This window comes from Bos indicus x Bos taurus, chromosome 1 (genome assembly GCF_003369695.1).
Source record: "Bos indicus x Bos taurus breed Angus x Brahman F1 hybrid chromosome 1, Bos_hybrid_MaternalHap_v2.0, whole genome shotgun sequence".
NCBI lineage: Eukaryota > Metazoa > Chordata > Mammalia > Artiodactyla > Bovidae > Bos > Bos indicus x Bos taurus.
The window spans coordinates 95,757,765-95,781,231 of record NC_040076.1 but is presented as its reverse complement, the minus strand read 5'-3'; the positions used below and the strand labels follow the sequence as shown (position 1 = coordinate 95,781,231).

The 23,467-nt window shown below is 42.8% G+C and overlaps 1 protein-coding gene across 10 annotated transcripts in view; it reads right to left on the bottom strand.

The window, feature by feature from the left end:
* Window positions 1-23,467, bottom strand: part of TNIK (TRAF2 and NCK interacting kinase) — a 407,656-nt gene that overhangs the window by 109,978 nt on the left and 274,211 nt on the right. For all 10 annotated transcript variants that reach the window (XM_027541165.1, XM_027541136.1, XM_027541146.1 and 7 more), the window contains exons 7-9: window positions 22,489-22,619; window positions 10,739-10,793; window positions 8,459-8,537 (exon numbers count right to left, since the gene is read on the bottom strand). In XM_027541165.1, coding sequence (XP_027396966.1) covers window positions 8,459-8,537; window positions 10,739-10,793; window positions 22,489-22,619 — 265 coding nt within the window. The remainder of the gene's footprint in view (window positions 1-8,458; window positions 8,538-10,738; window positions 10,794-22,488; window positions 22,620-23,467) is intronic.

Sequence of the window (23,467 nt, the reverse complement as noted above, 5' to 3'; positions counted from 1 at the left end):
AGCGATTAGGGCACAAGTCCACAGCGTGGTAGAAATTAATGATGACTTGAGCTATGATTCATGAGCTGGGCGTGCCTGTTCTGGCTGAAAGTTCCAAGAAACTGTCCAGCATCATAAATAATTAAGCTCATGATTCTACTGCATGCCTTTCTGAGGTGCTCCACTGTCAGCGAGGCACATCACTCTCAGAGACCTTGGGGGAGCCCTGCACACCCTCCTCACTGTTGGCACCTTGATCAGGAATGGATCCATTCTATGCTCTCTGTCGCCCTCCTGTGGATCACTGGGGAGTTACAGAAGCAAATCACTGAAGTAAAGCTTTCCCAAGCTTCCCAGCAGGTCCTATGTATAACCTTCTAGCCTGAAAGGTGTCCTCACCATACAGAACACAATGGTGAGCATGTTCTTCAAAGTTCAGGTGTCAGAGGGCACTGTGCTATTCTCTACTTCTGCCCAAGTCAAAGCAGTTTTTCACCTTACTCCATGTTTAAAATACTGAATTACTGGTATTTTTTCCCTCCTTAACATTCTAGGCGATGTTTAAGCTTTTAAATTATTGAACAGAGAAGTAAAAGTCACCTGAGGGTCAGCTCAGGATGAATCAGGATTGGCAAAACTAAGGACTAGACACAATAACCACAGGATGGACATTCTAAGTATCTCTCTCTAAGTCCTTCAGCCCGTACCCCTGCCTCCTGGACCCTGGAAATTCTCCCCAGAGCTGGGATGTGCCTGAGCCATTTTTGTATCATGAACATGCTATATATCGGACAAACAAGAGGATGCATAAACAGTTATCAGGTGAGAATTCCACCCAAGAGCTGTAATGTGGCTGCCTTCAAATCTGTGCTTGTGAGAGACACACAGGAAGGTTTAGAGAGAAGGTATTATTTCATACACTTTCTTTCTATCCATCGGATTAATTTGTGGAAGCACTAATGTGATAGCACCTAAGGAGGGACTTTGCAAAAACAAACAAACAACAACAAACAACCCATACTGAAATAATGGACTGTGTTGAGCAATAAACTGAAGAGAATAAGGTTAACCTTCATAAAGAAATGGACACACTCCAGGCTGTACACTTCTAGGTGAGAAAATCAGTATTAGAAAGATGAAAACAAAATCAAATGAAGACAGAAAGCTATTAAATATTCACGAGAATGCAAATGGAAGTTCTCTTTTTTCTATTAGAAAATGTGGAAGAAAGAGTTTGTTCTTTATAAAGTGCTCGACTGTTCATTAGGGGATGATAAATAAAAGAAATCACACCCAATTTAAAAAGAAAGCCAGACTTAATAGACTGTACATTCCCTTCCCTGATCCTGACACCTCACAAAAGCCAGAGACATTTCCAGAATGAGAGCGTGTTCAGGGAGTTTAATGGAAATAGCTATAGCAGTCTTTTTTCCAGTATGTTTCCTGGTGGGAAGGAATCTCACGATATACTCAAGAGAATATCTTTGGGCCCAGAGGATGAGCCAAGATGTGCGAAATTACAAAGCTGGCAGTTAACCCCATGTCCTCTGCAAATGGTTCTGCTTGAAGAGAAAATAATGCTTACTTACAACAAATCTTCAAAGATGTACTGTCTCTATGTAAGTTAGTGTGACCAAAGAATCAATATGTTTAATCACACATTTAATTAAAAGTAAAAAAACTTCACCTACATTGAGTATCACCTGACTCTTTGCTGAGAGGCCTAGTGGGTTTAAAGTACATTTCTATACCTTTATTGTTTTAGTCTTAGTTGCCTATAAGTTAGTTCTGTCACTTTTAAAAAAAAGCCCAAGATTAGCAATACTAATTTCCCAAGGCCTGGCATGGAGAGATAAATGATAGTGACTGGTACTTTTCGTCTGAGACACTAGTTCTCTAATACCAGTGTCACTGAGCACTTTATCGTCTCAGATTTTACTGTTTATATGTTAAATTGTGTTGTTGTTGTTGTTTAGCTGCTAAGTCGTGTCAAACTCTTTGGTGAACCCAGGGACTGTAGCTCGCCAGGCTTCTCTGTCCTTGGAGGTGTTAAAAATGCCTGAACGATCATTACATTAACCACTTTAACTTCTTGGGCTAAAAGTTTCTGGTAATCTTCAGACTCCCTAAAGGCAATTTGACCTTTAATATTTGTACTTGCCTAGAACTATCCTTTTTCTCTACTTCAGATTCTATCATTTACTAACTGTGTGATTTGTGGCATATTGTTTAACTTTTCTGTATCTCAGTTTCCCTGGCTGCAAATGGGGATATACTGTTAGCACTTATTTCAAAAGACTGCTGTGATAAATAAATGAGTTACTTCATGTAAAATACTTAGAACTGTGCCTGTGACATCACAAATGCTATGATTATTATTATTATTATTAATACTTTGACTATTGATGACAATGTCCCACCCTCTCTGACAATCGCCAGGCTTAAAGAACAGTAGGATTGCCTTGAGGGCTAAGAGCAGAATTGTGATGGTGTTTTTCCCAACTTGTGTTGAACTGAATAGTATAGAATTCTTTAACAAAATTACTTTATGTGTATTAGTATTGGATGCATTAGCAGCAAGAGTGAGCAGGACTCACTCACCTCCAAGGAGACTGCAAAAAATGCTGATTTTAAAAGACTCTAGTAATTTTTGTTTTGATTTTAATAAAGTCCAAAGTCACACTACTAATAATAAATTTAGTCTATCTGAAGTACTTTCTGATATTTTCTATTATCATTATTTCATTTATAGCTCCCTGCACCCCTAAAAAAGCATTGTTATTTCTAAAACAAAAGTGCCAGAAACTCAGCAGGAATCGGAACTGTAGTTTCATAAAATAAGAGAAACGGTTGGAAGCTCTGGAGTAAAAGCAGCAGGCTGGGGTTCCAGGCTGCTGTGAGCCTGGGACTCAGGATAAGACAACCTCATCGGGCCTTCAGTCTCCATCTGGAGCCTGAGTGGTTTAAACCAGGAATCTTATCCCTCTTCCCAGAGATAAGCAGTTACGACTTCTCCAGTGAGCTCAGTCGAACACTGCTTTGCCTGTGTGGAATCTTCACATTTAAAGGGCATGTGAAAAGGACAAGACCGACCACCTTTTACAGGAACAAAGTCATCCCCATCCTTCTTCAGTGGCCCCTGCAAGGAAGCTACGGCATGGAGTGCAAGCACGAGGGATGAGCGGCCAGGGTGAGCACAGCAGGACGAGAGAGGGGACGAAATCCTTTGCAGGAGACGCTTATCCATGTAGGATGAATCTCACTACACACGAGCAAGAGCAGAGAGAGGAGGGAAACATGGGAGTCCCACCGCACTGGTCACTTGCTGACAGGGAGACAGATGGTGACAGCGTCCTTCTCCTCTGACTCAGTCCAAGTTGTAACCCTCCTGGAGGCCTAATCAAATGTCTGAGCCGCCTGAACACTGACTGGAGCACGGACCACCTGACTTCCTTAGCGCCAGGCCTCTCCTCACTGCGCTGATGGGGCAGGAAGGCCAGGTTCCTGCTCCCAGGGAAGCTCTCCTTTCCTCCTACAATGAAAGGGGCAAAGAGCAATGATACCGCCTTTCTTCCCTGATATTAAGGCTCAAGGGAAAGGTGCTCACTCTGAGGGACTAGTACAGCTCCTTCTCTACCACTTTAACCTTGAACTCTGAGAAGTCAAATGGCGCAGTAGAAAAAACACGGGTCACAAACTTGGGAAACGAACACTGCGCAGCCTAGGGCAAGGCCCATAACCCACCTAAAGCCTCAGACTCTCACCCATAATATGAAGACTCAGAGCATCTGCCCGGCAGGGTTGTGGCTAAGAAAATGAAGGTTATTACAGGATTATATGAAATCATGTGCGTGAAACTTTTGAAAACTGTAAAGCACTATAGAATTTAAAGAATCCTGATTTCAGTAAAAACAAATTTTTATATATATCTTAAATATATATTTATTTTAAATACACACACATAAATACGTTGCTGAGACTACAACATACATGTGCCTTGTATGTCGTAGATTCAGTCAATTCCTTGGAAATGATCCTCAGCTGAATGCTTATAATGAAGAGTTCATGGCTGTCTCTGCCACAGTGGTGCCCCCTTTGGTCATACGTTGGAATCAGATCAGATCAGATCAGATCAGTCGCTCAGTCGTGTCCGACTCTCTGCGACCCCATGAATCACAGCACGCCAGGCCTCCCTGTCCATCACCAACTCCCGGAGTTCACTCAGACTCACGTCCATTGAGTCAGTGATGCCATCCAGCCATCTCATCTTCTGGTGTACCCTTCTCCTCCTGCCCCCAATCCCTCCCAGCATCAGGGTCTTTTCCAATGAATCAACTCTTCGCATGAGGTGGCCAAAGTACTGGAGTTTCAGCTTTAGCATCATTCCTTCCAAAGAAATCCCAGGGCTGATCTCCTTCAGAACGGACTGGCTGGATCTCCTTGCAGTCCAAGGGACTCTCAAGAGTCTTCTCCAACACCACACTTCAAAAGCATCAATTCTTTGGCGCTCAGCCTTCTTCACAGTCCAACTCTCACATCCATACATGACCAAGGAAAAACCATAGCCTTGACTAGAGGGACCTTTGTTGGCAAAGTAACATCTCTGCTTTTGAATATGCTATCTAGGTTGGTCATAACTTTCCTTCCAAGGAGTAAGCCTCTTTTTATTTCATGGCTGCAGTCACCATCTGTAGTGATATTGGAGCCCAGAAAAATAAAGTCTGACACTGTTTCCACTGTTTCCCCATCTATTTCCCATGAAGTGGTGGGACCGGATGCCATGATCTTCGTTTTCTGAATGTTGAGCTTTAAGCCAACTTTTTCACTCTCCTCTTTCACTTTCATCAAGAGGCTTTTTAGTTCCTCTTCACTTTCTGCCATAAGGGTGGTGTCATCTGCATATCTGAGGTTATTGATATTTCTCCCGGCAATCTTGATTCCAGCTTGTGTTTCTTCCAGTCCAGCATTTCTCATGATGTACTCCGCATAGAAGTTAAATAAGCAGGGTGACAATATACAGCCTTGACGAACTCCTTTTCCTATTTGGAACCAGTTTGCTGTTCCATGTCCAGTTCTAACTGTTGCTTCCTGAAATGCATACAAATTTCTCAAGAGGCAGATCAGGTGTTCTGGTATTCCCATCTCTTGAAGAATTTTCCACTGTTTATTGTGATCCACACAGTCAAAGGCTTTGGCATAGTCAATAAAGCAGAAATAGATGTTTTTTCTGGAACTCTCTTGCTTTTACTATGATCCAGTGGATGTTGGCAATTTGATCTCTGGTTCCTCCGCCTTTTCTAAAACCAGCTTGAACATCAGGAAGTTCACAGTTCACGTATTGCTAAAGCCTGGCTTGGAGAATTTTGAGCATTACTTTACTAGCGTGTGAAATGAGTGCAATTGTGCAGTAGCTTGAGCATTCTTTGGCATTGCCTTTCTTTGGAATTGGAATGAAAACCGACCTTTTCCAGTCCTGTGGCCACTGCTGAGTTTTCCAAATTTGCTGGCATATTGAGTGCAGCACTTTCACAGCATCATCTTTCAGGATTTGGAATAGCTCAACTGTAATTCCATCACTTCCACTATCTTTGTTCATAGTGATGCTTTCAAAGGCCCACTTGACTTCACATTCCAGGATGTCTGGCTCTAGGTCAGTGATCACACCATCGTGATTATCTGGGTCGTGAAGATCTTTTTTGTACAGTTCTTCTGTGTATTCTTGCCATCTCTTCTTAATATCTTCTGCTTCTGTTAGGTCCATACCATTTCTGTCCTTTATTGAGCTTATCTTTGCATGAAATGTTCCTTTGGTATCTCTGATTTTCTTGAAGAGATCCCTTGTCTTTCCCATTCTGTTGTTTTCCTGTATTTCTTTGCATTGTTCGCTGAAGAAGGCTTTCTTATCTCTTCTTACTATTCTTTGGAACTCTGCATTCAGATGTTTATATCTTTCCTTTATATTGGAATATACACCGGGAATAGTGCACTTCACCTGATAACTCATTAAAGTAGAGAACAGGTAGATATAAAAGAACATTTTGAAGTTTTGTTTCTTTTGGTGGGGGATAAGGTAAAAAAGGAAAAGGAAAATAGAAATATTTTATTTCCTCCCAAACCCTAACCTATTTTAAAGCACTCTGAACCTGGTTGTTCAATACAAGTACTCTGAAGTGCCTAAATATCTTCATTTAAAAACTGGAATTCTAGTGTAGACAAATTCAAGCCCCACCAAGTGTCCTGTGGCTGGGGGCTGCACGGCCATCTTTATAACGGCTGGGTTCTGACTGAGAAGGTGTATTTTTACAGGGCTTTTGTTTCCTCCACTGGCTCTCAAACAGCCACGTCATTTTCCTGTCCACCAGCTGGCACGTGGCACTCCTTCTCCTAGCTGGCTCTCATTCTGAGCCATGCAAGGCCGTGCAAAGAGGCTGGTGGGACGAGGGCAGCCTGGACTGACCCAGTTCCCTGCAGCATTATAAAATCAGCTCTCATCGCCAAAGTTTTGAAGCAGAGAAGTCAGCCTGTATTTCCCCTCAAGTCTGTACTTCTCAGGCAAGGTCAGTGCAGGGTGGCTCCTGTTGGAACAAGGTCAACGAACCAGGAAACTGTAGCACAGGGACTAGTCAGTCACTTTTCTGGGGGCCAGATGGGTCACACAGAAGGGCACTGCAGACCAGGGGTAAGAAGAAGACAGGACCAGCGTGGTGACCAAGGGATTCCAGCTTCTGGGCTGGAAGAGGCAGTGATGGGGGCAGAAGCATAAGGGCTCACCCTAAAAGGGAGCAGGAATGCCTGGGCAGGGCAGTGCGGCTGCACCTCTGTGGGAAAAAAAGGCCAGACATCTCCACGGACTGCTCAGTTGCCAGTTTTTTTTTAAAGCTGGCAATGAACACAAATATTTCTGAACTGCGATGTGTGGCCACGCCACTCTGGGCAAACGGCACAGGTAGGGGTGGTCAGTTTGTCCTCTGTGGTGGAGTCAGCAGCCCTGTCCAATATCAGTGAAGACAGAGGAGGCAGGGAGGGGACGGGGTGGGTGCAGCCCACTGGACACAGCAGCCCCTCCCAACCTCCCTGGGAGGCGTGGCATGAAGGACAAACAGAAAGCTCGTGGAGAGCTTCACAGTGTCCCTGAGGTTTCCAAGGATCTTCCAGAACGGAGCCAGCCCCTTTCTGGGAGCTGTTCTGGGGAGAAGGGAGGAAGCAGAGCCTCTGGGCACCTGTGGATCATGTGCCGTGTGGTGCCCAATGGAAAGCTGTTGCTGGGGAGAGAGTGATGTCTCACACCACGGCGACCCTCCGGAGAGAGGAGGAGGGATGCTCTGCCTCCTTGTTACCAATAGCAACTCTCACTCTCTCCCCATGCAGCCCTTGGCAACTAACTCTGAGGCTGTCATCTATTGGGGCTATTTCTTTTCCCTCTCTCTGTGCAGTATGCCTTTCTCTTGTTCTGCCAGGGTCACTGTGTCATTCCTGGAAATGGTATAAATTAAGATTGCTCTTGTATCCTGGAGGGGGAACCTGTGGGTGGGTGTGTGAGAAACACGAGGACCTGATCATGAAGTGATATGAGAAAAGGCAGAAGGCTCTTGTCCCTTCATGCTCAAAACTGCCTAGAAGGTATCTAGAAAAGGATAGGAGGTCTTAAGTGGTTCAGGAATTGGCCCCATGGCAAAGGGAATCAGAATTGAGAACGTATCAAGGAAGATACACAGTATTCACAGAGGGAAGGGAATAAGCAATGAATTTTTGCTCCAGAATAAGACACAAAGGCTCTGGTGTAAGTGCACAAAAAAAGCCAAAAGTTCAAATCCTGTTCTAATCTGTAGAACTCTGTTTACAAACTCCAGTCAATCAGACACTACCACTATAATTTTTACCATACCCTTCATCATCCATGCACGTATTCACTTAGTATTTTTAAGTCACTTTTTATGTTAATCAGTTTATTAAATGGAAAGGTTAGATCACTGCCACAAAGAAGCCAGTATCACCTGTCATAAAGAGCAAGCAATAGCAAACACAAAAATTATAGATGTTCATGCACAGAGCAGGAAATCATCTCACACAGTACCAAGTGTGTATATACATTTAGGGAATTAATGACTTAAGGAACAGAAGAAAAGTCAGCCAATCTAATGGGCTGACTCTAGACTATCACCTGTTCTGATGAGATGTTCTGCACTTCTGGGAAAGATATTACTCTGAGTGATAAATCAAAGTGTTTCCATGTTACTTCTTGAGTTCCATGACCCACTTTAGCTAATATCTCCTCATAATGAATAAGGACTTACTGTGCAAATAGTAGGTCCTTAATATGTACTTTAAGATGAATAACACCACACAGAAAATCATTCAACAAGTCTTAGTACATATTCATCTAATCCTGTTAGCAGGACCTAAAGATCTGAGCTCATTCCAAACAGAAATGCAGAAACTCTTGACATTAGATCTGCAAAACACCAAAGACCAAACTCACCACTTCTTAGACTTCAGCCGAGGCGCTGGGTTCCGGGGGATGAGGAAGAGAGCTCTCATGGGGTGCATGTCACACAGAGCTGCAAGAGACCAAAACAAGGGCCAGCTCAGGTTAGGGGGCCAAGTCCGTGCCAAGCCCATCCTTTCTGTGCTGATAATGCTGCCAAATGGCATCCTGAGTCCAGGCCTGACCAGTGAGCAGAGTCAGGAGATCATAAAGCTTCCCTTTGGTGAGCATTAAATGAGGCTGATTACAGGAGTCTCAAAAAATCTAACACCTTTCAACTAGATATCCTTAACATGTCTACTTGCACTTCATTTTTAAGGAAAACAAGTCAAAGGCTCAACAACCTTTGCTTTACTAAAAATAACCATCTAAGACTCCAAATAAACAACATCCAGATAACAGCTACAATGGAGACAGTAACTTATTTTTAATTAGTAAAATCCCAAATAATCCATGGTACATCTCTTATACACTGAAGGCTTCCCCAAATGCAGTGTTATCTATCAATATTAATACATGGGTTTTTGGAGTATAAAGCACTACACCAAAACACCTTTCTCTCTGTATTGATAAATACCTTGAATGGCTTTCAGGCTTTTCATGATGGGTTTTGTTTGTTTGCTTGGTTTTGTTCAATGGCCCCAGGAAGACCAGAGGATTAAGGCAAAGGAAGTCTGGTAGAAGACTCATAAAAATATCTCACATTGTAAAGATGACATTATCATTTATAGTAAAAACACTCACACATTCTATTCAATGAGAATATTTCACTAGTTTACTCTTCAAACATCTGGGAATATCGTTTCCTGTGTGCCTAGAATAAGAACACATTCTCCCCCAAAGCTAAAGGATTCTGCTGGGAGAAAGTTTATTTTTAGCTCCTTCCTACTACTCATTAGGGGCTTCTCAGGTGGCTCAGTGGTAAAGAATCCACCTGCTAAGGAAAGAGATGCAGGAAACACGAGTTCAATCTCTGGGTTGGGAAGATCCCTGGATGAGGAAATGGCAACCCACTCCACTATACTTGCCTGGGGAATCCCATGGACAGAGGAGCCTGGCAGGCTACAGTCTGGGGACTCCCAAAGAGTCAGACATGACGGAGCACACAGGCAGTAACTGCTCATTAAGCATGATGATACAGTTTCAAGACTGCCAATATTATCTTTCTGATTCATAAATGCCGACCAGCATTGTGGATAAGAGACATTTGGTCAACAAACACTCTAGTCATGCTACAGGTGAATTCTACTAATTCTGGAGTGAGAAATAAGAATACCACAATAACTCAAGGGTAAAAAGTCATATGAGCACAATGACTCATCATACTAACGTAGGGCCTGTTTTGGTCCAGGTCTTCTGAAAAGGAAGACACTAAGGTGATAGTAAACATGAGAAAATATCACTGGAGGAAACTCCTGCCTGAAAGGAAATAGCAAAGGAGCCAAGGAAGGCTGGGAGAGTTGTCAGATTGCTATGAAGTCTGATGGCAGTGAAGGTGGGAGGGAGAAACAGCAGGTGGAAGGGTGCTAGGCTGTCCTGCAGTTGAAGGCAATCAAGGAGGGAAACTAAGGAGTGAAAGCTGCCTTCCAAGGAGCCCCCTGTCTTCCAGGAAAGGCTCTGCCTTATATCCCTGCCACTCTTGGTCACTGGAGGGGAGTGGCCCTTGGGAGGAGCGATCGTGGCAGCTGTCCCTGGTCAGTTGCACTTCCTGAATGGAGTCCTGGAGGTGACGACCACGCAGCTGGGGAGGGTTTCGGTGGGGCCAATGCTCCAGATTCCCAGGAACTGCGGAGGTTCTTTGGGTAGCCAGAGCCCTGCCCACTCTGTCTCAAATAAGCAGGGAAATCTAACAACCTAACCATTAGTATTTTAATAGGAATGAGAGCAACTGAGTGCAAGTGTTCCCATAACCCATGCCCTGAAAATCAGCTCTGCATTTCTGATATGTTGGTGTTTACACTCTCTGTGGTTTAGTCCCAGTTTGACTACAGGTGAAGAGTAGCTGAAGACTAGACTATACACTGAGTATATAAGACAGACAAGACTTCTCAGAGTCTGCTCTCCTCTCCTTTCTGGTCTCCCCTCATAAATACAAATCCTCACACCACTGTGAAATGAATGGATTCCTGGTTGATTTAGACGACTCTGCTTTCTCGGTACGCCAGCTTGAGTCCACGCAGGGCTCGGTGTAGCAGAAGTAAAGCTACTGGCAAGGAAGCATCCGCACCTGCAGAGCAGGCCAGCAACAGATTTCACCCAGAGGAAGGTACTTACGGGGAGCACCTTCTGCCATCTCGATAGCGGTGATTCCCAGAGACCACAGGTCACTCTGCAAAACAAGGAAGGCACGGAAGCATGGGTAAATGCAGTCAACAAAGGCTCCCTGGGCTAAACCAGGCAACTGCTTCAGAACTGCCTATGGGAGAGCTGTCCAGCCATCTCTTTTCAAACCTACTTCAGGCAAAAACAGCCTTGTTTGCTCCTCGTTGATAATACCTTTCGTGGTGCCTGACACATGGTGAGTTTTCCATACATGTATGAAAAACAAATAGAAGGTTTCAAACATTAATTCATCACTAAGATTTCCCTACTGATTGAACCACAAGAAACTGCTGCTGTTTGACTGTTTTTAATACCTTCACTGAAATAAAACTGTCAAGTAATTAATTGCACATACTCCCAAGTGTACCGATTGAAAGGGTTTGGTGTTCACGTACACCTGTGAAGCCATCAGCATGGGCAAGGCAGCAAACACATTCATCTCCCCAAAAGGTCTCACTTGCCCCTTTGCAGTCTCCATTTCCTGCCCTTCTGTCCCCGACCCCAGTTCCCGTTCCAAGGCACCCACTGATCTGCTTTGTGTTACTGTGGATTAGTCTGTATCTTCTAAAGTTTTGTATAGAATGAAACCTCCTGGTTTCTTTCGCTTAACATATTGTACTTAAGATCCATCCATGTTGCCTTCCGTATTAGTACTTCAGTCCTTCTTACTGCCGAGTAGTGCTCCACCGCACCAACGCAGATGCTACCATTCGTTTATTCATTCACTTGTTGATGGACATTTGGGTTGTTTCCAGTCAAGGCCATTAAAAATAAAGCTGCTACAAATATTCATGTGCAAGCCTTTGTATGGATGTATGCTCTTATCTCTTTTAAATAAAGACCTAAGAGTGGAAAGACCATGTAGTAGATGCTAGATCATACAGTATTTATAGTCATTTGTTTTTAACCTACAAAAAAGCCCAGCAATTCATATCATTTAACCAAACAACATGAGGGTGGGGAAGCTTTTGTTTAGTTTTGTCTACTGCTGTATCTCAGTGCTTAGAATAGAGCTGGCCACAGTAGTGGGTGCTTGATATATTTGTTAAATGAATGAACAATATTACCATATATTTTTATCTGGTAAATAGACACATATGCAAAACAGAAATCCTATACCCTTATTGTCTTTCTTATTCTCAGATTAACTTTCATGCTCTTATCAGAATTTTCTAGGCTAATGCCTCCACCTCGACCTATGCAATCTTGAACAATATGCTTCTCCCCCACTCTGTGCACATTGCTCAACTGTTTCTAAATAGTGCATAGAAGGGAAGCAAATCGAGAGAAGGGAAAACCAAGTCAGGAAGTGCCAAAAACACTGCTAAGACAACACACGTAACACTTGGTTCAGTGGTTCACAATCCTGATGAAGACTCTCATGCTCCCTTTCTTTTTAAATATACGTTGCATTTTGTATATCATTCTAAATTCTCACCTGTAACCTCACAAGATTTCAGAGATAAAAGTTAAGTTCCCTTGCCCACCAAGCAAATGTCAAGGTCACACGTCAAGGAGATGTAACTGGAAGAGAACTATGAACTCCTCCCTGAGCCATTCCCTAGAACTAAACTTCTCAATATCCTGTGGGTGACACCTAGGCCTGTTCAGTATTTGAACTGAGGCCCGTACAACCTGAACAGGACTTTCAAGGGGATCTAGACTCTTGCCTAAAATGTGATCTACCTTAGAGCGGGTGGCTGGGGCACATCCTAACCCCACACTAGGACCAAGCAGGGATTCTTTAATTCACGAGCCCATCAACCTGTCCATATAAATGTTACAAGTTCTCAGTCTATTTGGAGATAATAATGCACCTGCACAAAACCACTGCCCAGATTCCAAGAACATCTCTGCATAGAACATCACTTTATCATCCTTTCTTTGTTCCATTTCAAGGTATATTCAAATGCGTCGCTGAACACACACACACACACACACACACACACAAGAGTGGCACAGCCTGGCGCTTTGCTAAATCTTCCCGCAGGCTGCTGGTCTTGCTCACTGAGGTTCTTTCTGGAGCTAATGGGGAAAGCCCAGCCCATCCCTCACAGGCTGGCTCAAGAGCAGCAACTGTAAAGATGAACACACAGCTCTCTTGTACCAGAACATGATGGTTCACTGACACAGACAATCATTGGGGAACATGACGAAAACCCTGACTCACTTACTGCATGGGAGGCATTCAACAGAAAACAGTCTGGAAATGGGGGAGGGATTGGGCTGTTCTGTTAAGACTCCAGGCCTCGGCAGGTCTCCTGCCACCTATCCAGCATCTTGGGAAACCGAGTGTTTGTGCATTGTGAACCGAGATGCACACACGAAGGCAGTGGCTGGGCTCTCTGTCCCCACCTGCCATAGCAAAGTCAAATTAAATGGCTTTCAAGTCTAGGAAGCTTGAACTGGTTTGAAAGCCAACATAGCTGAAAGAAAGTGATGGAACCGGGATGAGAAAAGCTCCAGGCTAGTCTTCAGACAGGGGAAGAAGATGGCTCAGAAAACTCACACAAACTCCTACCTTAAGGTTTTTGCTTCAGATATTCCCTCTGCCTGCAGCACTGACCCTAATCATGTATGGACTGACTCTCTCCCCTCCACGAAAGGCTTTGCTCAGATGCTTTGTTCTTAGTGAGGACCACCCAACCTCTCTCCCAGCGTGGCCAGACCCCTCCCCCTCTCCCATTTTTGTTCCCCAGAGAACTGATCACCTTCTGACAACTGTGTAATTGACTCATCACTAATTTATTATGTTTTTTTGTTCACTGTTTGTGTCCTCTGCCCACAACACACACACTTGATCATGAAGTCCACAAGGGCAGGGAATCTTTGCTTTGTTGACTGGTACATGGTATTAGAACAGTGCCCGGCACATAGTAGGTACTTCATAAATACTTGTCGAGTGAATAGACACATGAGAGAAAGGAGCAAAACCTAAGTGTCTTAAGGCTAGACCCTCTGTAGAAGGATGGTTTTGTTTGTTTGTTTTTGTTCACACAATATGTGGGACCTTAGTTCCTTGACCAGGGATTGAACCTGTGCCCTCTGCAGTGGGAATGCAGAGTCTTAACCACTGGATCACCAGGAAAGTCCCTTAGACCGTTTTGTAGGTCATTTAGTCCAACTTTTCATTTCACAGAGGAGAAAAAATGACTTAAGATCACAGAGCAACTAAGCACCAGGTTTTAATCAGAGCTGGGTCTCCTGCCTCCCAGGCTAGTTCTTTTTTTAAACTATCATCACAATGTAAGAACCTAATAACTCACTTTAAGAACCTTATTAGGGACCCATAAAATAATCACTTCAGATTCCTCCTTTGTCTACAGGTACCTTAAAGTGCTGGTGACTCAGATGAAGGTGTTGAGATTCAGTGAGGCGCATCCTAAACCAGTGCTCAACTTCCTAGAGGCAGTGTGAATAAGTCAGACAGACCCAGATTCAAGTTCAGGTTCCTAATTTAACTGCATCCAGAAGACCGCACAGAGCTCAGCTTTCCACTACACAATAGACAATTGTGACGTGTATGTACACAGGCATGCTGCCTAACACAAAACCCAGTACACAGTGGGCTCAAGAATAATTCATCATGTCCTTGTCTTCCACTGTGAGGTAAGACTGCCTTTGCCTGCCCAGTGTAGCCTTCTATGGCTTCCCTCGAATTGGCTGTGGCCAGTACTGTCTGTTGGCTAACCCAACAGGCGTTTCGATCTGCACTGCCCTTGCTGCCTCCATTTCGGCGCATAGGAAAGCTAAACTCGGTATCCAGATTTCCCTCAGCTAAGGATGGCAGTCAAGGAAGTGACCTAGTTCTGGCTGCTGAGACCCAGGCAAACATCTTCTGGGAAAGCTTTTGCTTTTCCTGAAATAAATGACAAATACAGCTGGTGTCTTGACAACTCTTTCCCACTTCTTAGTGCCTTGAATACAAACATGCCATCTGGAGTTACAGCATCCATCTTGCAACCATGAGGCAGTAAATCGACAAATTAAGGCTGACAGGGCAGGAAGGTAGGAGCCCATGTTTTGAAGACATCAATCAACACTCACCTGCCTTCCTCCAGACTTCTGGTGACACAAGAAATGTAAGTATGCCTAAAAACATTTCTTAGTGATCGTATGTATGGAGCAATCACGTGAGGAAGCATATTTCAATAGTAAGGAAAAAGAGAGGTCCCAGTTGTTGGGAGATCCTCCCTTTATGCCACCAGGAGCAGGAAGGGTTAGTGAAAGAGTGATGTTTCCTTCATTCAGTACACAGTATCTCAGATTCTCTCTCTGGCTGCTTTCCCCAACCCCGCCAAACAACCCCTTCAAACGCAAGATCACAACATCCCAACTCCGGTGCATCCTTTGTCATGTGACCAGGCCAGAGATTATTTCTTCTTTAAGCCTTCATTTGATATCATTATTAGGATCTTTTTTTTTTTCCCCCTTTCTGGGATTCTCTTGTATTCCAAAAGGAACATTTATATTCCTGGCCATATATACCCAGAGCTGCTTGTAAGCTATGCTTAACTGCCCATGCTAGAAAGCAATAAACGTCCTTGACGGGCCTTATTTAAGCCTTTGGATATATTAGCAAGTCCCAGAGACACTTCAGAACTTAAATACGGGAGAAAATGTTCCAATTACAACTGGCAAGACAGATCACAGGAGACGAGAGAGGGAAGAGGGAGAAACAAGATGAGGAGAGAGTTGGGAGAGATAAGTTTCCTCCGTGGCCGTGGAGTGACTCATTCTGGCAGGGGTTGGGTAATTCATTATTCTAGAGGTGCTGCGCAGCCTGGCCGGCAGCATGATTAATAGCCCAGTACTGTGCGCATCACCAACAGAACAGAGACAAATTCTAGTGCCTCCGAGAAGGCAGTGGCAAGCACGCAACTTCTGGCTGGTGGGGGGCTAGCTGGCACAGAGGAACTTGAACATCACAAGAGGCCATTCCTCTTGGGGCTGGGTTGCTCAACAAGTGAAGAGGACTTTCAGAAGGCTGAACCAGCCATACAAGGAGAGAGAGGTGGGGGGGGGTGGGGGCAGGCAGGAGAAGAGCCCCAGTGTGCCCTGAAAGGTAGAAAGAACACGTGTAGCGAGCAGACCTGGGGTGACCCCCCTCGACCCTCTGAACTGATGTCCTCACTTGTAGCACGAACAGAACACCTATCTTGCACGGTTAACACGAGAATTCAGTAAGATATGCAGGATACTTCCCTGCTGGTCCACTGGTTAAGTATTTGCCTTGCAATGCAGGGCATGCGTGCCTCAGAGCAAAGTCCACGTGCCGCAACAACTGAGCCCATGTGCCACAACTAGAGATCTGAGCAATACAACGAAAGATCCCATGTGCCATAGCTAAGACCCAGTACAGCCAAGTGAATAAAAAAATATTAAAAATAGTAACAATTAAAAAACAAGGCATATATGCAAAGTTCCTAACACAAGGCAGTGTACACAGTGGGTATTTAACAAATACTGGCACAGACAAAGCCTGAGGTCCAATTATCACTGACTGGCAGTTCAACGAGCAAACCAGTGAGTGACAAGGAGCCCTGGTACTCAGAGATGTTTCTGGGATGTTACAGGACTAAACAGGAAGCTTAGAGGAAGCAAACAGGAAAAGGTGTGTCCTTCCTCCTCCAGCCTTGCGAGCTACCCCGATGGCCAAGCAGAAATGGGGTTGGCTGAGTCCTGACCCCATCACCCCTGAGCAGAAGCTAGCAGGGTGGTCTAGAGCTCACAAACAAGAGCTTCATAACAGGTGCAATTGGTGTAGTAGAGTCTACCAAGTTTTGCCAAGACCAAGAAATCAGTCTTTTTTTTTTAAACGAAGACCAGAAATCAGTCTTTCAACATGCAACTTATTTTCCTTTTGGAAATGCTACACCTGGAAAAAGCAAAATGAATTTATTTTATGTGGTCCCTAAGGGCAGCACCTTAATCTAGAGGTGTAAGTAGAGAAGCAGATTGTGGCTCAATGCAAGCCGAAAATTAGAGGTATGTAGTACAAATAGGTGGCTCAAATTCTACGATATTCCTGGGATTTGTTTTAGGTCAAAATGTCTCCAAATGGCAGTACCTTCAGATGAAACATAAACATGAATATTAACTACCATACATTGACTACTTATCAAATGGTAGTGAATTAATTCCTTAATATACGTCAGTTCACTTTATTCTAATAGAGCCTTGTCATATACTCCCACAGAGGCTCAGAAAGGTTAAATAACTTCCCTGAGGTTATACAGTGCAAGGAAGTGATGTCTACATTTTAAACCAATCCTATCCAACCTCAAAGGCCTGACATGCCCTACATCATATACACTACATTATATATAAACAGAACCAAGGTGGTGAGATCAGGGTGACTGAGGTCATTCAAGCAGAGGTTGTTCAGTTGCTCAGTCATGTCTGATTCTTCACGTCCCCATGGACTTTAGCACACCAGGCTTCCCTGGCCTTCACTATCTCCCAGAGTTTGCTCAAACTCATGCCCATTGAATGGGTGATGCCATACAACTGTTTCATCCTCTGTTGCTCCCCTCTTCTCTTGCCTTCCATCTTTCCCAGCATCAGGGTCTTTTTCAGTGAGCCAGTTCTTTGCATCAGGTGGCCAAAGTATTGGAGCTTTAGCTTCAGCATCAAGGCTTCCAATGAATATTCAGGATTGATTTCCTTTAGGATTGGCTGGTTTGTTCTCCGTGCTGTTCAAGGGACTCTCAAGAGTCTTCTCCAGCACCACAAATTGAAAGCATCAATTCTTTGGTGCTCAGCCTTTTTTAGAGGTAGTTATTCATAATCTCATCTCCCCCAGAATTCCTTGTTCATATACATTTGTAATGTGACCACAGGGAAAATATTGGATGAACAGGTTATCTTCTTCACCTGGGGATCAACTGAGAGCTTGGATGGGGTGGTAGTATGTCCGACTAAAAAGTCCTACGCAAGTGGGTGTGAACATGCAGCACGAGGAATATGCTGGATAGAAGTTTGTCTCTGCCAGGAACAGTAACGGTGGTGTCTGTATCATCCTTTCTTCCTGCCACATGGGGATGGGAGCTTTGTTGAAATTTCAGTAGACAGAGGTCAGGCCTCATGTGAGAGGCAAACCTCATTCTGCAATGTGAAGATCATCCTCTCACAAAGCACATCACATACACCTTGGTGATGCTCCCTGGCTAGGCAAGTGCTCACTTTCTCTCCAGCTGAGCCTCTTACCTTCAGGGGTCCTTTTCATTCTGTCTGAATAAAGCCAATTATCTGTAACACAAGAGAATGAGTACTTGCTCTACAGCCAGAGCACAATACTCACCCAAACCCTGCAGGAGACATCTATGTCTTTAAATGGTCCACAGCACCTGCGTGCAAAGTCTCAGAGTTTAGGCAGATAACAAACGACATGAGCACAGATCAGGCCAGTGGATGGTGGTGGGGTTGAGGGGATACACCATTTCACCATACTTCTCTTACTTGACTAAGTTGCTGTAAAAGCATCACCAGTTTACGGTTTAAAAAACTAGAACAGTTACAGAAAGATATATAAAAAGTTTAACACAAAAATTCTGCTCTGTTTATAATGAATAACCAACAAGGACCTACTGTGTAGCACAGGGAGCTCTGCTCAATGTTAAGTGGCATGCTGGACAGGAGGGGAGTCTTGGGAGAGAACGGATACATGTGTATGTATGGCTGAGTCCCTTTGCCGCCCACCTGAAACTATCACAGCGCTGTCAATCAGTTATACTTCAATATAAAAAGTTTAAAAAAAGAAGTTTAATTTCTCCATCCACATCCATCCATCCATCAGGTAGGGGCGAACCAGACTCTACTATGCGTACTGTAAGCTGCTTTGTGTACCTCACACTGTATCTTGGAATCTGCCCAACTTCAACATATACACTATCTCATTGTTCAGATGGCTGTGTAGTATTCCTGTGGGCAGCTGTGCCAGTCTTTATTCAACTACAAATGGGCTCCTGCCCACAGAGAACGTCCGTCAGTGAGTAGTTCTGTCAAAGCAATAAATACATAGGACTATAAAACACTCGGCAAATCCCATCTAACTGAAATGAAATTCAAGTTAAAAAAATAACAATTTAAACAGCCTAGGAATTTTGAACAGCTTTATTAATTCCAAGTCTTTTGAATGCTTATTATTAAATGAGCAAGCTTTCATTATTGCCCCACGTACTTATCAGGAAAATGAAACCTTGCCTTTTGCTTGAAGTGTTTTGACAGATTTTCTGAAAACAAGAAAGGAAGGGCTCTAGGGGAAAGGGTGAGATTCTGGCTCCTCCTTAGGGTAGGGGCTACTTTCAGGCAGTGGCATACTGTGCCCAGCAGGTATCAGATAAAACCAGACTGCAAGAAAAAGCATGGGCTCTTCAGCCTATTTTCTTATATAGAAGCTCCTATTTTACTGAATTGCTATAGTTTAAAAAAAACACAGCAGTTTCTAAAGACATTAGGCAAATAAAATAATACTCAGGGGCTTTCCTGGTGGCTCAATGGTAAAGAATCTGCCTGACAATGCAGGAAACACAGGTTCAATCCCTGCCCTGGGAAGATCCCACATGTTACAGAACAGATAAGCCTGTGCACCTCTATGTGTACTGTATTGAGTCTGTGCCCTAGAGCCCAGGAGCTGCAGCTACTGAAGTGGAGTGCCCTGGAGCCCATGCTTTGCAGCAAGAGAAGCCTCCTCAAGGAGAAGCCTGGCACCACGACTAAAGACTAGCCCCTGCCTGTTGCAACTAGAGAAAAGCCCGCACAGCAACAGAGACACAGTACAGCCAGAAGGAAATGAAAAAAATCTTTAAAAAAAGAAATAAATAATAAAACCAAACTATATTCCTTTGCATTTTGTCTTTATTGGAAAGAAAGGGCTTTTGTGAAAGAAAACCTGACAAAGCCCAGTGGCCTTCAACTTAACTTTTATTCTAAACATGCCCACAGCAGGTGAGAGACTCGAGTGCTAAGGTCAGTCTCTGAGGCTAGGATATACCCTGGGTCAAATGGACAACCAAACACAGCAACAAACCACTGAACTTTGATAAAGTCGCAAATGGACTTTCTAGGAAAAAACTGCATATACAGGTAGAGCTTGGCTAATTCCTTTTGCATAGTGAGTATTCAATAAATACACACTGAGTGAATGAATAAATGGTTTTGAAAGTCGATGTATTGTTGAGCTGTCTCCTGGTGACTGGCCACATTCCTAAGAACACTAAACAGAAAAAAAGAATAAGATCTGATGCTGAGAAAGAAGTAGCAAGATTATTTAAAGTATAGCTTCTTCTCTGATCCACAGAAAAACTGCAAGGTGGTTGGAACGAATCTTCAGAGAACCCCCAAATCTTCTTTTCTGCTTGGTCTTCCTAATCCACCCTTTGGTTGTGCTCCTTCTTTAACTCATGACAAGTGGCCAGCGAAGCTCATATTCTTGCCATGACTTCCTCCTCTTACACAACCTACGTTTATGACAATCCAAACAAAGTAAGTTGCACTGAAGGTGTAAAATGGCTGATATGGTTGAATTTGTTTTCTCATCATGATCCTTTATTTTTTAATAAAAAACACAGAAATTAATCTTTGATTTCCTAGTGTCTCAGGACCTTCCAGCACCTCTGAAACCTCCCAGTGCAGCACGATGCTCCCTGTTATTCATACATCAGGTTGTGTCCACACCCACGGTTATGCATCAGGCTTTGTCCACACCTACGGTTATGCATCAGGCTTTGTCCACACCTACGGTTATACATCAGGCTTTATCCACACCTACGGTTATACATCAGGCTTTGTCCACACCTACGGTTATGCATCAGGCTTTGTCCACACCTACGGTTATGCATCAGGCTTTGTCCACACCTACGGTTATACATCAGGCTTTATCCACACCTACGGTTATACATCAGGCTTTGTCCACACTTACGGTTATACATCAGGCTTTGTCCACACCTACGATTATGCATCAGGCTTTGTCCACACCTACGGTTATACATCAGGCTTTGTTCACACTAGGATTATGCATTAGGCTCAAAAAATTTTCACCAACCCCAAGCTATATTCCTTAATCTGACTATAAACCATAATCTGAAGAAAGAGATTCAAGATATCAGTTTAATTCCAAGCCTCGGCTTGATCAGAGGAGTCCTCTTCTAGTCACTCTACTGAAAATAGCTAAGTCACAGGGATCTATTTTATGCCATAGAACATAAGTCCCATATATATTATAGGCAGACAAAATACTTACAGGCTAAAATGAGATTAAATGTTTGAAACACTCTGATTCTCTATGGTATGTTATAAAGCAATTTAAAATATCTGTGGCCAAGATATAGACCAGTTAGCACTTGTTAAGTATAACTATAGTTTGAAGAATTGCTTATAGCCAATCGTGGTACACATATCTGGTCTGGGACATATATTTTGTAGTGGCTCCTCTGAAGGGATTTGCAAATTAAATTATTTAAATGTGCTTATCATTAACAGTTTAAATAAATGACATTTATTTTGGCAAAAGATTAATTTTTAACTTGGCAGCTGTGTTCAGACAGATTGTTGTCAGGTTATTACAGTGACTAACTGTGAAAGAAGGAGGAAATTTACAGATTATTTTGTTTTTAGACCTTCAAACTTGCATTTCTCCAAAGAGGCAAATAATTTTGTCAGTGCCCTGAGACACTGGGTCCCAAAGACATTGCAATGTTTGCATCTTTGTGACCTGATTTCAATAATAACACCATATGTGGAGAACTAAAAATGTTCTTTAATAGAGGAATTCTTCAAATATATTCTTCAGAGGCTGTTTTGTGGTAAATTGGACATTTATATTTTATATATTGGATACTTATACTCCTATATATATTTATGTAGGAGTGCATCATAGAGAAACATGGTAATATTTAGGAAAATCTCTGAACAGAGAGCTTGGAGATATGGGGGCCAAGTCTGTGAGAAGACACCAACTGGGTGTGCATTGTGGAGTTCCCACATCCGTAAGATGAGGGTATTTCAAAGTAATCATTAAAGTCCTTTGGTGAAAAGTCCATGCACCTGTGGAAAAGAGGAGGCTTCTTGGAGGAGAAAACTTACACCTTTCCACTTAAACACTGCTTTGAGTTACTAGCAATTTTCCAGTTGATGATACAAAACGTCAAGCCACAAATCAAATTTCTATCAAACATGGCAATAGGCTATAGAAACACTGTAAAGTAGCTACCAACCTATCTGATTCTCTCTCATTTTGAAAAGAAACTCTAATAATTAAACTTTGAACTATGTAGAAATGACTAAATATAATTGTTTTTAACCAGAAAAAGATGACCTAAGAAAACAAACTCATGTCTTGATTTCTTTTAACATAAAAAGCTCTCAGAATACATATGCTTTGCCAAAAATCTAAACTACAACCAAAATAGAAATCTATTTTCTAGTAAGAAGCAAGAGAAGGTTAAAAGAACATAGACAATGGTTTAAATATATATATATATATACATATTTTTTGTACAAATAGGCAATGAGATATGATGGTTGAGTTTGTTAAAAAGATTCTCATTTGAATGTCATAATTTTAAACTCAAGAAATGTCTTTTAGTTTTCCCTTTGGATTATACAAATCACAAGACCAAAGCCATGAGCAAATTCTCTACAAGTCTCAGAGGGAGATGTTTAGGCATGCCTGGAAACTTATGAAGAGTAAGAAGACACACCTTGAAATCATACGTGGCATCTGGGTTTTCATCGCAGGCAATAACTTCTGGCGCCATCCAGTAGGGTGTTCCGATGAAGGTATTCCTCCTGCCCACTGTTCGATCAAGCTGGGCACTGACTCCAAAGTCCACTAGTTAAGGGAAGACAAATGAATAGTTTGTGATTGAAGGTCTTATATGGGGATAAAATGAATATTTTTTTTATTGTGGTAAAATATACAACATAAAATTACCACTTTAACCACTTCATAGTGGACAGTGTTGTGGTATTAAGTACATTCAGTTTCCGGTGCAACCATAACCACCATCCAACTCCAGAACTTTTTCATCTTCCTCAATTGAACCATTAAACACTAACTCCTCTTTCTCCCTCCTGCCCCAGGTGCCTTGAAAGCACCATTCTACTTTATGTTTCTATGAATCTGTCTACTATAGACAGATACCTCATATAAGTGGAATCATGCGGTATTAGTCTTTTAGAGACTAGCTTATTTTACTTAATGTAATGTCCTCAAAGGTTAATGCATGTTGCAGCATGCATTAGAATGTCCTCCCTTTTTAAGACTGAGTATTATTCCACTGTCTGTAGGTGCCACATTTTGTTTACCCGTTCATCTGTTGAGGGCACTCAGGATGCTTCTTCCTTTTCACTACTGTGACTGCAGTTAAATTAAATACGTATATTCAATTATTTTAGATTGGAGTATAGTTGATTTACAATGTTCTGCTAGTTTCAGATGTAGAGCAAAGTGATTCAGTTATACATATACACAGGTCTACTCTTTTTCAGGTTCTTTTCCCTATAGGTTATTACAGAGTACTGAGTAGAGTTCCCTGTGCTATGCAGTAGGTCCTTGTTGATTATCTATTTTATATATAGCAGTGTGCACATGCTAATCCCAACCTCCTAATTTATCCCTCCCCCACCTTTTCCTTTTGATAACCATGTTTATTTTCTATGTCTGTGAGTCTATTTGTT